The sequence below is a fragment of the Tachysurus vachellii genome, chromosome 16 (assembly GCF_030014155.1).
Source record: "Tachysurus vachellii isolate PV-2020 chromosome 16, HZAU_Pvac_v1, whole genome shotgun sequence".
Classification (NCBI taxonomy): domain Eukaryota; kingdom Metazoa; phylum Chordata; class Actinopteri; order Siluriformes; family Bagridae; genus Tachysurus; species Tachysurus vachellii.
The window spans coordinates 14,384,312-14,398,182 of NC_083475.1; the positions used below are offsets into that span (position 1 = coordinate 14,384,312).

Sequence of the window (13,871 nt, forward strand, 5' to 3'; positions counted from 1 at the left end):
CTCATCCATTGCTTTCCTTTTCCCCCCCTCAGATCCTGATAATGTATTTAGGCAGCGGTGTCCAAACCTATCCTCGAAGAGCCTCGTGTAGTTGCAGGGTTTCACTTCAATCAAGCAGGAACCACATCGGATTCCTCCTGTTTAATCAGTTAATCTTGGCTTTCAGTAGACTCTGCTGTGGCTCCTGTTTGGTTGGAATGAAAACCTGCACCTACACTGGACTTTTCTGGATAAAATTAGACACTAAGCTAAATCACACATTCAGTCTGACTTGAAATAACTTTATGCTTAAGAAACTTTAACAGACAGAGATTTTGTAAGTGTACACGTGCCATCACTGTGACAAGCCCATTACAAAACCTCTACATTAAATGATCTTTGTTCTGTAATGAACTTAAGTCAATTTCATCTTCACACCCATCTAAAAACAATCTTAAAACAAGTATCATTAGAGCAAATGTTAAACTGATTTTATTGACAGAAGAACTGTGAAACATTACACAATCAAGTGGCAGAACTGGCTTCTTGCAAGCCCTTGCATGGCAACCCAATTTATTGAACTACAGACGCTCGATTATACAAAATTGCACCACTTCAATTAAGGCTTTTAAGTTTACATTTGGCCAACCGTCCACCCACCCACCCGCTCCCCAACTCTAAAGGTTTCATTTCAAATACTGCGGCTCTCTTACAGATTCAACCCCACCGAGATTTTGTGGGAAAATAAAACTAAAAAAAAAAAAAAAAAAAATTCCAACAAAGCATTTAATTACAGAATCACCAGAACAGAATTTCAACGTTAAACCTTCACTCGTTCGGCATTGCTTAATAGATTTTTTTATTTATTTATCACATTTTTTTACTGAGTGATCCTCCATAACGCATGCATAAAGCATCCATGGTGCACATGTAGTATATATCGAGCTAGAAAAATCAGAATTTTAATGCTGGGAAAGACAGAGGCTTGGTGCAGACAAAAAGATGTTCCGCAGCTCGACTAGTCAAACACTTTGTGTCGCACAGTTCATCAAAATCTCATGAATGCTTTATGTACGCCTCATATGATTGCACTTGTTACAATATTCATCTTTATTTTTTGAACTCTTGTTCCCTTTTCTCCCTGCTCTGAAACCCGACGTCCCCATCCCAACATTTACTACAGTAATTCCCACAGAAACGCAGACAGAAAACAGTTCAAACAAAGTTTTACAAAAGTGAAACAGTCACTAACAGGCAAGGCTTTTTTTTTTATCTTTACTTACAGGATCCAAAATGATCAGTTGCATTCTCAGGCAAAATGGAAGGTCAGGTGAGTAATTACATTTAGAGATCATCAGTAAATGCAGCACAGACGCTGATATTACTGAACATTTTTCTATTAAAATCTCAATTATAGTAACACTTTTGATGAAGGCCATTTTTATAAATCATTATGTCTGTGTTTATATTTTTTTCGCTAAGTTGATAATGATTCCATGTAAGCATCTGTATAAACTCTAATAAAGCCACATAAAGCTCTAAATCGATGTTCTATAAATAATTCCACGAGAATTCATAACCATGGTTTAGCTGTCCGTTACAATGCCATGTGGTCAACATCTCTAATAATTCCTGCAAATAACTATTTATTAACAATTACAGAAATATTAGAAACACTAAATGTCACTGCTTTAAAAGATTGTTATATGTTAAAGTTGTTTTAAATATTTCAAGTTAATCTTAGTAATAAAGGTTGTGTAGTACATCACAAGGCATTATAGTGAATAGCCTCACTTGTGTAACATGATTATGTGTCAAGCAAGGACTTATTAGATTAGAGCTGCATGAAACATTATCTGTCTTTATAAAAAAGACCTACAAGAAATCATTACCAACTTTACAAATAATTAGAAACACAGTTGTAATAATTTACCACTATGGCTTAATAGAAAGTGTAATCCTTTTAATTCTTTAAAATTTACTTCCTGTAGTAGTTTAGGAGAATTATGTGAAAGGGACTGGGCAGTTTATATTCTATCAACGAGAGATCACATGATGCGAAGCCGATTTATTACATTTCACTCTTTCAAGGTGAAGCGTGAATGTCCCTTTCAGCAGTGCCCCCATGTGAGCACCCCAAACTGTACAAACGTCTCTGTAAACAAGACAAGAAACCTGGTATGAGAGATGGATTAAGATTTTTTTTTTTTAGTTGGATTCAACTGGAAAGAAAAAAGTCTAAATACATATTTGAAGGCATTTGAGGCTAAGAACAACATAATAGTGACAGAAATTATATTTTTTAATTTTTACACATACATGTATCCACAGGTTTTCCTAAAGATAAAACTCATATCAATAGTTCATGTGATATACCATCTTGGCAGAGCAAAAACTAGTAACATTTAAAAGGAGGAAAATTAGGATGAAAATAAAAGAAACAAAAAAGAACAATGTTACAAAAGACAAAATCTACAGAAAGAAATGCACAGAAACCAAGGAGCAAAGTTAGCTGTATGAAATGGACTATATAGGTGTCTTTGGACTTCCTCTCATCTCTGGCTAAAATAGTGGTGCTTATAAATATCGCATCATTGTAATTGCCATGGCAACGTGCACAGTAAGGTTCAACACGCGCTCCTTACTTTTCCAACGGTGGCTGACTCCGTTAGTAATAACACTGTGTAGGGCTCTGGGTTTTTAAAAATTCTTTTAGGACTTTATTCATTTATCCACGGAATTATTGGTCTATTTTAGTTGCATACAGTTAGAATATATATTTATATATTTATAAGTAAAAATCTTTCTTGCAACTCTGGAAAGTGTTGATGGTTATCTATGTGCAAAAAATATGATACTGTAGCCTTGAATCTGTTGGTTGGTTTCTTTAAAGGGGCATCACCACACAGGAAAGTCCATTCGATGTTAGGTTTTAGTAACGTCGGAATGCTGGCACTGCTGACAGACACAGCAGCAAATCAGACCTACAGACAGAGAAAGAAGCAGAAAGATGGAAGGAGAGAGAAATCGAGAACATACGGAACGATCAGATGTAAGCCGAGATTACTGGGTTTATTCTAATGATCAACTTAAGCAGGCAGAACTGATCCTGAATCAGCCATGAATTCACACACCCACACAGTACAATCTGTTCTCTAGTTCTCACCTGGCTCAGAGCAACAGAACAGCTGTGTATTAGAGCAGCTGACAGTTGGACTTTTTGCGTGCCTTCCCAGGTACTGGGGTTTTCCTGTTGATTTGCCGGACCAGGTCATAGAAGATCTACAAAAGCACAATTTATGACGCAAACATTTAATACACGTTGAATACAAATCACACACACTCGCACACATTCTAAAGAAAGTTTCATTTAGCACAAATTACATATTTATTATCCAGTCCCAGAGGAGAATGGTTTAAGATGCTGGGAAACAACCACTTGTTGCAACTGTGAGCAGAAAAGAAACTCTGAACACTCAGCATGTCAAACGCTGAGGTGGATGAACTACAAGAGCAGACAACAACACTGGATTTCATTCCTGTTAAACAAGAACAGAAATCTGAGACTGAGTAGTGGGCTGAAGCTGGACGGCTGAAAATTGGAAAGTTTCCTTCAATAAAGCCCAGCTTTGTGAAGTGCCCAGGTTGTGCTTCTCCTCTGAAAAGCTTCTCCAATCTGAGCCGTGGATCTCTCTAGCACCTTCAGAATTACCTTTGGCCTTTCAGTTGATTTCCTGACTAATCCCTTCTCAATCCAGTCGTTGACTTTAGTCTTGACACATCATCTTCTATGCAGATTTGTGGATGTGCCAAATTCTTTCCATTCTTTTTTTTTTTTCTACTTAATTGATTTAGGTGTTGTGGGACTTGTGAGATTTATCTTATGGTAGCTTCTTTATCTTTAAGATTAAGATTTATTTTCACCAACTGTGATTCCTGGAACATGACAATGAACACTGGTGTATTTCATTTAAACCATTTCAGATCGCTAGCACAAACAAGAGTGCAGTGGAGAAAGCCACCAAGCTTTCCCATATGGCCCGTGAGCAAACCCTTAACCCTTATCTGCTCAGAGTAGCCGAAGTCATTGATCAGCATTTATTTCTGTGTCACCCTACGTCTGTATATCTCCACATGCCTGCAGTAAAACTAAAAGAGCAGCATCAAGTCACCAATTGTGGTAAGACTGAAATTGCACAGACAGCGTGATTGGCACCAGCAGAGGACTGTGAGGCTGCTCATAATGCAAATGCTCGCAGCACAGAGAAATCATCCACTTGTTAATGCGAAAGCTTCGAATCACATCTGTTCCAGTCCATGTGGAGCTAACTGCTTTTGGTGGCCACTTCAGTAAAGCAGGACAAAAAAGAGAGTTATCAAGTGATAGTTTATTTATAAATGCTACTAACAAGTCCAATGCTCAAATTGTTATAACACTTTACCAGTGTTTCTTATAAAACCATGACCAGCTGACATTGAACACGCTGCATCAGAACAACTGATAGTTTTTCTATATGATTTCAACCTAAATACAGTGACGCAACACATCACATCACAGGTGTGATTGCTGTGTCAAAACTTCACAAGTGGCTTTTTAAAACTTGTGTAGTCACCTGCAAAAAAACACTTGCACCCTATTTAAATTCTGATAAATAAGCAAAAATGATGAAATATCCAGTTTTTAACACAACCGAAGGTTTTCGTTTTTGTGAATACTTTGACACATATTTGACTTAAGTTATTTTTGACTGTACATATGGAGAAGTGGTGGTTGAGTAGAATCCTGAGTATGACAAACTTCCCAGCAGCACTTTAATTTACTCTGCATATAGATTTTGCTGAAAGCTTAAGACCAGGGAGAGGAACAGCCAACTCAGATCCTGAGCACCCAGAGATAAGCAGTTTGGCAATGTCCTGCCCAAACACAGCTGATTCAACTCATCAGCTAATTACCAGTTTTAGCAAGTTTGTGTAAATGGAAAAAAGTGACTAACTCATGCTAAACATCTGTCATCCTGGCCCACAGTTGTGCGCCTCTGGCTTAAGAGACTAAATGATGATAATTCACCACCAGACAAAAGCTGATCATGGCCACAGACATACTTAAGCAGTTTGGTGTAATTTCTCAGGCTGAGAAAAGGTAAACATCATCTTTCCCCACCTAATTAAAAGCAGTCTGGCTGAAAGTCTTATAGACATTGATTGAAAGCCCTGCATTCCTAAGACAGCAAGTGTCTCAGAATAAGACCTCACTATAGCCCTGATTGAGATGTAGCGGTGTCTGGATTTTGATTACAAAAAGCAACAGGTAAGGTTTTTTTAATGCTGCTGCTTTGACAGGAATGAATGAATCTCAAGACACAGATGACAAAATGATGATATTAGATCATTTCTTTCGGCTAACGCCATGAAGCGTGAAACCTACTCCAGGGCACTGTTGGGATTTCATATCATCTAACACTGGAAATGAAGGATACCAGCATTGTCTGACTGATCAGATAAAACTAAGGCTTCATGCTGACAGAACACAAATCAGCACGATGATGTCGAGTCAGCAGAGGCAGAGCCAAGGCCCTCGTTCACAGAGCTTCCTCTGTGTTTGTGTGCTGCAGCTGACTGCCTGACATGGTAGCTGTGTGAATATGGATATATGAAGTGATGGCACAGGGTGACCCCCCACACCATCAGCTAATTAGCAGAACAAGGATTTTGTTTTGCTCATAGACATAATCCAACATCTATTATTCATAGCGTGGCTGAAAAGTAAAACAGGGATTGCTGTCTGTACAGAATAGTTGGTGTGCTGCATTGTTCAGGCTAATGCTAAAGCAAGCTAGAGACTTAAGAGGTAGATTTATTTTGAGCTTATCAATAGCTGTGACAAAATACAAACAGGTGTTTGACAAGCAGAGCATAAAGGAAACAGTTGACGCAGGTTCAAATGTGCTGAAGATCAATAAAGTGTGTAAGGCTCACCTCATTGACGTTAATCTTGGATTTTGCAGAGGACTCGAGGAAGGCACAGCAGTTCCACTGGCGGGCCAGGTTCTGTCCCTGTTCCTTTCCCACCACTCTCTCATCCTCCAGATCACACTTATTCCCCACCAGGATCATCGGCACCTGCAGAAAGGGAGTAATTATTTGATGGTGAGGGAAAGATCCAAGACTTTCACTTCTCTTACTCATGAAAGTAAAACTAAATGCATATTATATTTATGGGAAGCGTGGCTGCGCCAAAAGTTTCACTAAAATGCTACAATGAAATGATTTCCCATTTGTCACTATTATGCATCAATCTTAAGAAAATTCAATATTTTATCAAATCAAGACATCATCTCACAATGAAATATTGTGCTCTCTGTTAATACAAATGGTATTTAATAGTCTCGCTTGTATGCATGGCTTCACTGGGAAACAATGTGTTTCTCTCAAGTGGGTTTAAATAGTAAATGCTCCTTATAATGACTCTGAGAATTCTCGAATGGTCTGAATGTCATAACCAACTACCAATCAGTGAAAAAGTAATGCACATGACCACATTTCAACATACCAGTGCCAGTTAGTCAACCACAGACTGACAGACGGCTCAGAACTGAGAACCTTTACAGAACTACTCAACAATGTTATTTTTTGCATATTTCTAGCAAGCTAGTTGTAACTAACTTCTTGTAAATAAATAAAATATAGGTAGCTTAGCTGCTTTTTGGAGCAACATAGCGAAAAAACTATGCTAATGCCAACCTGATTTTGGAAAAGTGATGCAACAATCACTTATAAAGGGAATTGAACAGACAGGCAGACCCAAAACTGATTTAATTGAAGCCATTGACATTCTTTCAGCTCTCTTAGTAAAGTAAAGATGATTATCTTGTGCTATGGCCATGTGTTAGTGTCCTTACACGCAAGACAGGTTTAATTCTATTATTTTAAAAACCAATAGCCATCACTGTCACGCAATGCAATTCATAAGCATTCAGAATATGTATATTACATTGGAAAACTGACATCATATTAAAGGTCGCCCTGATTGACACGAGCCAAAACTTTGAACACAGCGTTAAGAAAGTAAATGACATGATTTTAAAATTCAGAAATGAGTGGAAAGTGTCAAACTGAACAGAACAGATCACATCCATGGTTTAGAATAATACTAGATACGGCCTTTTAAGAGTAAACTCATTTCTATAGGTACTATTATCTTCATGGTCAAAAGAGAGATACAGACTAGAAGTAGAGATAAATATTTTAACACAAAAACAACATTCTAAGTATATCAGTATAAGTATCGCTCACAGTCTTACATGCACATTATGTGGAGATTTTTTGGTAAGCCAGACTAACAGAGACTTCCTGTTTCATTTGTAAGTCTTTCAAGACAGCTGCTGGAAGGCCTGAGAATCTAAAAATGAAAGTGCTTAGAAACCCCCTGCTGAGTCAGACTGCGCTGAAATGGAAGAGGAAGATTAAAAAATTGAGATGAAAAGCTCAGATGAAAACTGTCCCTCAACTGAAACTCTGACATCCCAATTCAGTTTTCAGTTCAGCTCTGTGGAGAAGTGAAACTAGAAGACAGACTTAGACCTGGCTGTACAAAGAGCTTATCCAATTCACCTCCAATCAGGAAGAGGACTGAAATAGCGCATGCCAGAGGGGGCCGTGACACTGTCTTCCTTCTCGGAAACATTCTGAGCGAGCCTGATATGCACATGCACACATACGTCTTTCACTGGGATTCTTTTCCTGAATGCGTACGTATATTCCTGTACACACCCCACAAAACTAAACTTTGGTAATATGACTGCAATTTAGCAGCTATAACCGGCAGCTACAACGGTTGTATGGACAATAAAATGTTACAGCATAGTCAATGATTGTGAATGGTCCCACATGGAAACCCTAAACACTTGCACTTTCTAGAAGTTGATATCAGACTCGCTTTTAGTACACAATCTATGTCTCATAAACATCTTTTCAACACACTGTAATGTTTAATAATCACACTATCGGCTGGGTTCCCGGTTTCCTCTCAAGATGTCTTCACATTGTCTGAGGGGAATTTTTGATGCTACTGTTGCCTCTGACTTGTTCATTAAGGAGCTACATCTACATCTGGATTTCTGTAAAGCAGCTTTGAGATGATATCTATTGCTAAAAAAATTAAATTAACAATAAAACAGAACAAAGTATTCGGGGAATGAAGTTTTTGGAGTGAGGTCAGTGTCTCTATGGCCTATAAAAGGGAACACAACCAACAAAGTACTGAATCTATCAAACAACCCTTAAATAAATGCCATCTACAAAGGAACACAGCCATGGAAGAGGAGATGGGCTGCTGAAAGAAAACAGGTATTTCTATAAATGATGAATGAATGTCTGTATGGATATGTAAACTCACATCATCAGTGTCTTTGACTCGCAGGATCTGTTCTCTCAAGTCCTGCAGGTCATTGAATGTGGACTGTGCAGTTATGGAGTATACGAGTGCGAAGCCCTGGCCGTTCTTCATGTACAGGTCCCTCATGGCTGTGAATTGTTCCTGTTAAAAAAGGGGAAAAATACTATAACGTGAGGACTGTGAACAAAAAGATAAATGTAAACACAGTGACACCAGTAATGTATGTCTACAGGGGTCAATTTTCAGAAGCTTTCAATACTTCTGCTAAAAATAGCTTTTTCTTCCTGAATATTTGAAGTACCTTTTCACGAAAAGAATATTTTCACGAGCTATACGCATTTTCCAGACCTTGGCATAAACTCAAATCCTGGCTGTATTACAATAATTAATCAGAATTCTTCAGGCAGAAGCGTGGCAACGGAGTCTTAATTCAAAAAGGACGATAGGGAGTAGCCAATATTTATTAATATCCTAACAAGTACAAAGTCGAAATCTAGCTTTAGTTCTCAATTATATCCTATTCCGCTCACGCTCAGAGGGTGGTTGCTAAAGACATATTAAGTATGAGAAGGCCACATAGTGGATATAATTACTTGTTTGCCAACAGGACAGGATTGTACTTGTTATGGGCCTGGTGATTTACTCAGCAGAACTAACATGTGCATGTGCCCAGTCAGACAAACAAACGTCACCGAGGCTGCGGGTGAACAGCTCTTCAGCCTGAAATACTGCAGACGAATGTCACAGTTGTTGGGGGGCTTTTACTGGCTTTGTTTAGTGTGTTATAAAGAATATTAGATACACAAATATCTCTCTCTTTTCCACCACAACTTTCATTTAGTCTTGCAAGGATTAAACCTTTCTGCAAGTCAAGGTGATCAGATGGGTCTCATACAGTTTGGTAATTATTAACTAGCTCATCACTTGAATACACTTAGTTCTGCATCTGTACACATTATGGATTTATAATTCCACTATTGAATGTCACCCTGAAGAGGATGGGCTCTTACAGTAAGTCTGGTTCCTCTAAAGGTTTCTTAGGGAGTTTTTCTTTGTCACCAACACCTCTCACTTGCACATAAGGGATGTAAATCTAATTCAGGGTTTCTAAAAGCTGCTCTGTGACAATGTCTATTGTTGAAAGCTCTATACAAGTAAAACGGAATTGAACTGCACTGTTCTTACACATACTCATGACAGAGACTAAGAGGTTACACATTCATTGAACTTTTTTTTTTTTTTTTTTGGGCAACATTGTGATTTTAATCCTCCTATTTTTAATTTTACACTAACTGCACTTCAAAATTAAAAACTGCATATCAAATATGGACATACAGATGCTGGTATAAATTTCTGGTGTTACACTGGGTTTTTTTGGCATGTTTTAAAGGTTTGAACCCAAAATATATCCAGGCGTCTGAAATACAACTTTCTTTGCTTGTAAAATAGTCTTCAATTGTTTAGTTAGATTCGTATTTGCTTGTTGGACCAGACTCACTTCTGCCAGCGACCGCCATCTCTGCTGATAAATAGCACTTGCTTCATTCACATGACAACCTTTCATAGTTCAGCTAGGCTATGCATCGCGTTTGTGGAGACAAGCTAGACTTTACACTGCCATTGTTATTTAAGGAGTTGCACACTTGCACCTTCAATCCTAATGCGGTGTACATATGCAGTGAAAAATGAAATTTTTGGCTCAGTTTGACTGTGAAGCAGTTCTGAAGCAGAGAGCACAAGAACAGTGCTGGCCATCTGCTAACCAGAGCTCTGGGGCTATAGAGCAGAGAAGTGAACAGCAAACATGCCTTGCTTTCCACAGAGGAAGAGGCCCTTTCTATTCTAACTACACTTCATGTCTGTACCTGAGTGAGGAAAGCAGGAATCCTGTTAGCATTTGCAAAAGAGCAATACAGAAAACAAACACACGAGCAAATTCAGAAACAGCAAAACCAAAACACACAACAGCTGGAGGATGTTTAAGCCTAAATGAATCTACTGACACTTTCATTTATGCTTAATTTTCTCAGGAGAAATCATGTTATCAAGTTCGCATGGCATTAATATGAGCATACAAATGCTGAAAACCTGCCTTAAGGAAGCCGGAGAAAAAAAGAAGCAGGAGAAGTTCTACATGCCGCCCTAATGAACCGCACAATACGAACAATATGAACACATGAAGCAGACTCCTTTCTAGGTGAACCTTTATACATCAATCCAAATATGATTTTCCTGTAAATTATTCTTTAAAAATAATAATGATAATAAAGCATGGCTGCACTACAGTATGTGTAATGTACGGGTAATGTACACGGCAGACAGGATTCCATCTATAGTAATGCAATAACATGCAGAATTTACAGTGTTAAACAACTGGACTCTGTGTGGTGAATTATTATTATATCAGTATGGTGTTCTTTACCGTCCCTGCAGTGTCCAGGATCTCCAACATGCACTGCTGGCCATCCACCTCCACTTGCTGCAAAGGAAAGGGAACAAACAGGAAGGAATGACTCAAGTACAAGCAAAAGAGACATTAATGCTTTCTCTACAGCATGTTTAGACTATATAATGATATTGCCCATAAAACACTGCAACACTTGCAACTATCTTCCTGCTGGCACGCAAGTGATGCACAGTGCAACAAGCTGGCTCTTCTAACTGCTAAATTAAAGAAAGCCCACAGGGGGCAACTTATTCTTGCACAGGATTGTTCGATGTAATTTGGCGAATTTTTATCAATCCGCATGCATGAGAGCTTGATCTAAATAAATCTCATACTATAGCAAAAGTTATATATATTATATAAGCATGAAAGAAATTCCTGACTCTGGTTTGGGTGGTTTGGGGGTTTTCATGTCCTCCTTGTATGGATGGATGACAGAACTTCACTGGCACCTATCCAGTGCGGTACAGCATTCTGTCATCACCGGTAAACCTCACCCACAGGAAGTGCCCCTGGGGCACCAACGTGCAACGCAGTGAGGAAGAAGACTGGTGACCCACATGGGACTTCCTGTTAGCATTTGAGGGAGAAGCTACATGTTTAGTCACAGCTGTCGTCTCAGGGCCTCGTGGAACGACCGTTAATAAACACAAATGGCAGTGAACATGACAGGAAGCAGATTTATGTACGGCCACGCTCTTTCCTTCCTCTCAGAACCATCTCATTACTCACACAGCTCAGGTAAATCACTGCACAGGAGAAGCGAGTGTGGCCCATTGAGTGTGTCCCCAATGCATGCACGCGCACACACACACAGAGCCTGGTGACATAGACACGCCTGCAGTTGTTCTTAAAAGGATGCCGGTGTAATGCAGGAAAGAAAATAATCTGATAATTGGGAAGCTTAGTGATATAACTGCCCTGGAGAAGAATATTCAAAATCAGAAGCAGGTAGTAATCCGGTTGCTCATTTGTTAAGAAAAGTGACCCCCTGAGTAAAAGAGGAACTTGAGAAGAAGAGTCAATGACAAATGACAGTCATGCTCTTTCTTTAATTATATATCAATAATTAACACCAGAAGGAAGTTTACTCACCTTTCTATATGAGTCTTCTATTGTGGGGTCATACTTCTCCACAAAGATCCCCTGAACAAACTGAACAGTCTAAAAAAGCCAAAAAAAATAGAGAGAAATGATTCAAATTCAAATTCATTTACAGCATGTAATATTTAATAAATTTGGATTACTTGATACATGACTACTATGTTTATGAACTGTGCTGCAAAAAAAAAAGAAGAAAAAAAAAAAAAAGACAGGATTTCGGATGTTTCAGCATGGATGAGAAACTTTTTGAAAACAACTGAAAATGGTAGTGTGGATGCAGAGCGTTTTTAGATGAAAACGACGTTCTCGAATGAATCCGGATTAGAGTGGACGTAGTCTTAATGTATGACATTAAGGGTCATAACTTTTAGGGCAGCTGCTGCTACTATATGTTTTAGTTTCTGCACTACACTGTGTGGTAGCTCTTTCATTGTAATCCTGAGGAAATGAAAATTAACCACTTAATCCAACTTGTAGGAATCAATTCACTAGGCAGAGCTACAAGTCCGATTTACTTCCTTCGATCAATGATTGGGGCGCTCCACACAGACATCTAATTGTTCATCAGGCAGCAAAAGTCTGTGTGAACTGTAAACGTTCCTCTGACAATTGGAAAGAGATCATGTTGCACAAAGATGACGGACATCAAACATTTAAGACTGTTTGTAAATATGCAGAAATGTCAGAATGATTAAAATACAGTCATTTCAAATCTGTCCGTATGGTTGATCGCTGCTTTAAATGTTGTTACTAAGAATAAAATAACATTCTCAGCAGAGATATTTTCCTGTACATGCATGGAATGCGATAAAGGAGTAAAGACAGACACTTTAAGAAAGTCGTTAGGGATACTACAGACTAATCCCTCCCTGTGCAACCGTTTCTTAGAAAATACAATTATTGTAAGGGCTTTTGTTAAGTTTTTATGTTTTATGTCTTCAGTTTAATATTTCATTGATCTTATATTTTTGTAAACGGCATCAGTTGAACTAATGAATGTCTGAAAATAATATTTAGACCAATTTAAATATTAAGGGGGGAAAATAAAAGTGTAATTGTTTTGTCATTTCTGTAATACATTAAGAACCAGCACAAACCCAAGCACACAAATCAGCGATGAGACTGTAATAGCATTACTGCTGACTTTAAGTGGATACTTGTGCACATCGAGGGCGAGGACAGTTGAGAACAGCAGGGAGCTTAGCACTTAGATTTGGATGACATTTCAAAGCTATAGCTTGTGTTCTGATGAGAAAAAGATCCACCAAAGAGTGAAAGAAATGAGGCGAAATATTCTCCAAATAAAAATCATTTAAAAATCCATGTGTATTATTGGTGTTACCTGAATAGCATATAAAAAATTAATTGTTGATAATTGACAGTGACCTCACACGCCGGAGGACTTCAACGTCTCCATAGAAACGTTGTGTGGGAGACACTTTGATCGTTCCCTCAAACACGTAACAGACCCAAAAGACCTGAGCAGTGCCTTATTAATGACTGCAGAGCATCGCTAAGTAGCTTTCCCCACTCACACATTTAGAGTTCTACACAATAGAACAGTAATTAACATGATTATTATTAGTGGGAGGCCAAAACAGACAGAGAGACAGTGAGAGAGAGAGAGAGAGAGAGAGAGAGAGAGAGAGAGAGAGAGAGAGAGAGAGAGAGAGAGGGAGGAAGACAGAAAGGGAGGAAGACAGAAAAAGAGAGAGACACACAGACAGTCAGACAGAGAGAGAGAGACAGGGAGATGGGGAGAGAGAGAGACAGGGAGACAGAGAGAGGGAGAGAGAGAGAGAGAGAGACAGAGACAGGGAGACAGACAGACACAGAGAGAGAGAGAGATTTAAATATACAATTGCTAGTGTAAGAGCAATTCTAGTTTTCATTGAGCTATCAGTCTGTTTCCACTTAGGTTTCCTATGCTAACCACAATGCTGATCA

At 38.6% G+C, this 13,871-nt stretch overlaps 1 protein-coding gene across 1 annotated transcript in view; it reads right to left on the reverse strand.

Moving 5' to 3' along the window:
• Positions 1 to 448: 448 nt before the first annotated feature.
• Positions 449 to 13,871, reverse strand: part of rap1b (RAP1B, member of RAS oncogene family) — a 47,470-nt gene continuing 34,047 nt past the window's right edge. The window contains exons 3-8 of the mRNA XM_060890198.1: positions 11,916 to 11,984; positions 10,797 to 10,853; positions 8,375 to 8,515; positions 5,956 to 6,099; positions 3,146 to 3,261; positions 449 to 2,963 (exon numbers count right to left, since the gene is read on the reverse strand). Of these exons, the coding sequence (XP_060746181.1) occupies positions 3,175 to 3,261; positions 5,956 to 6,099; positions 8,375 to 8,515; positions 10,797 to 10,853; positions 11,916 to 11,984 (498 nt within the window). The 3' untranslated portion in view covers positions 449 to 2,963; positions 3,146 to 3,174. The remainder of the gene's footprint in view (positions 2,964 to 3,145; positions 3,262 to 5,955; positions 6,100 to 8,374; positions 8,516 to 10,796; positions 10,854 to 11,915; positions 11,985 to 13,871) is intronic.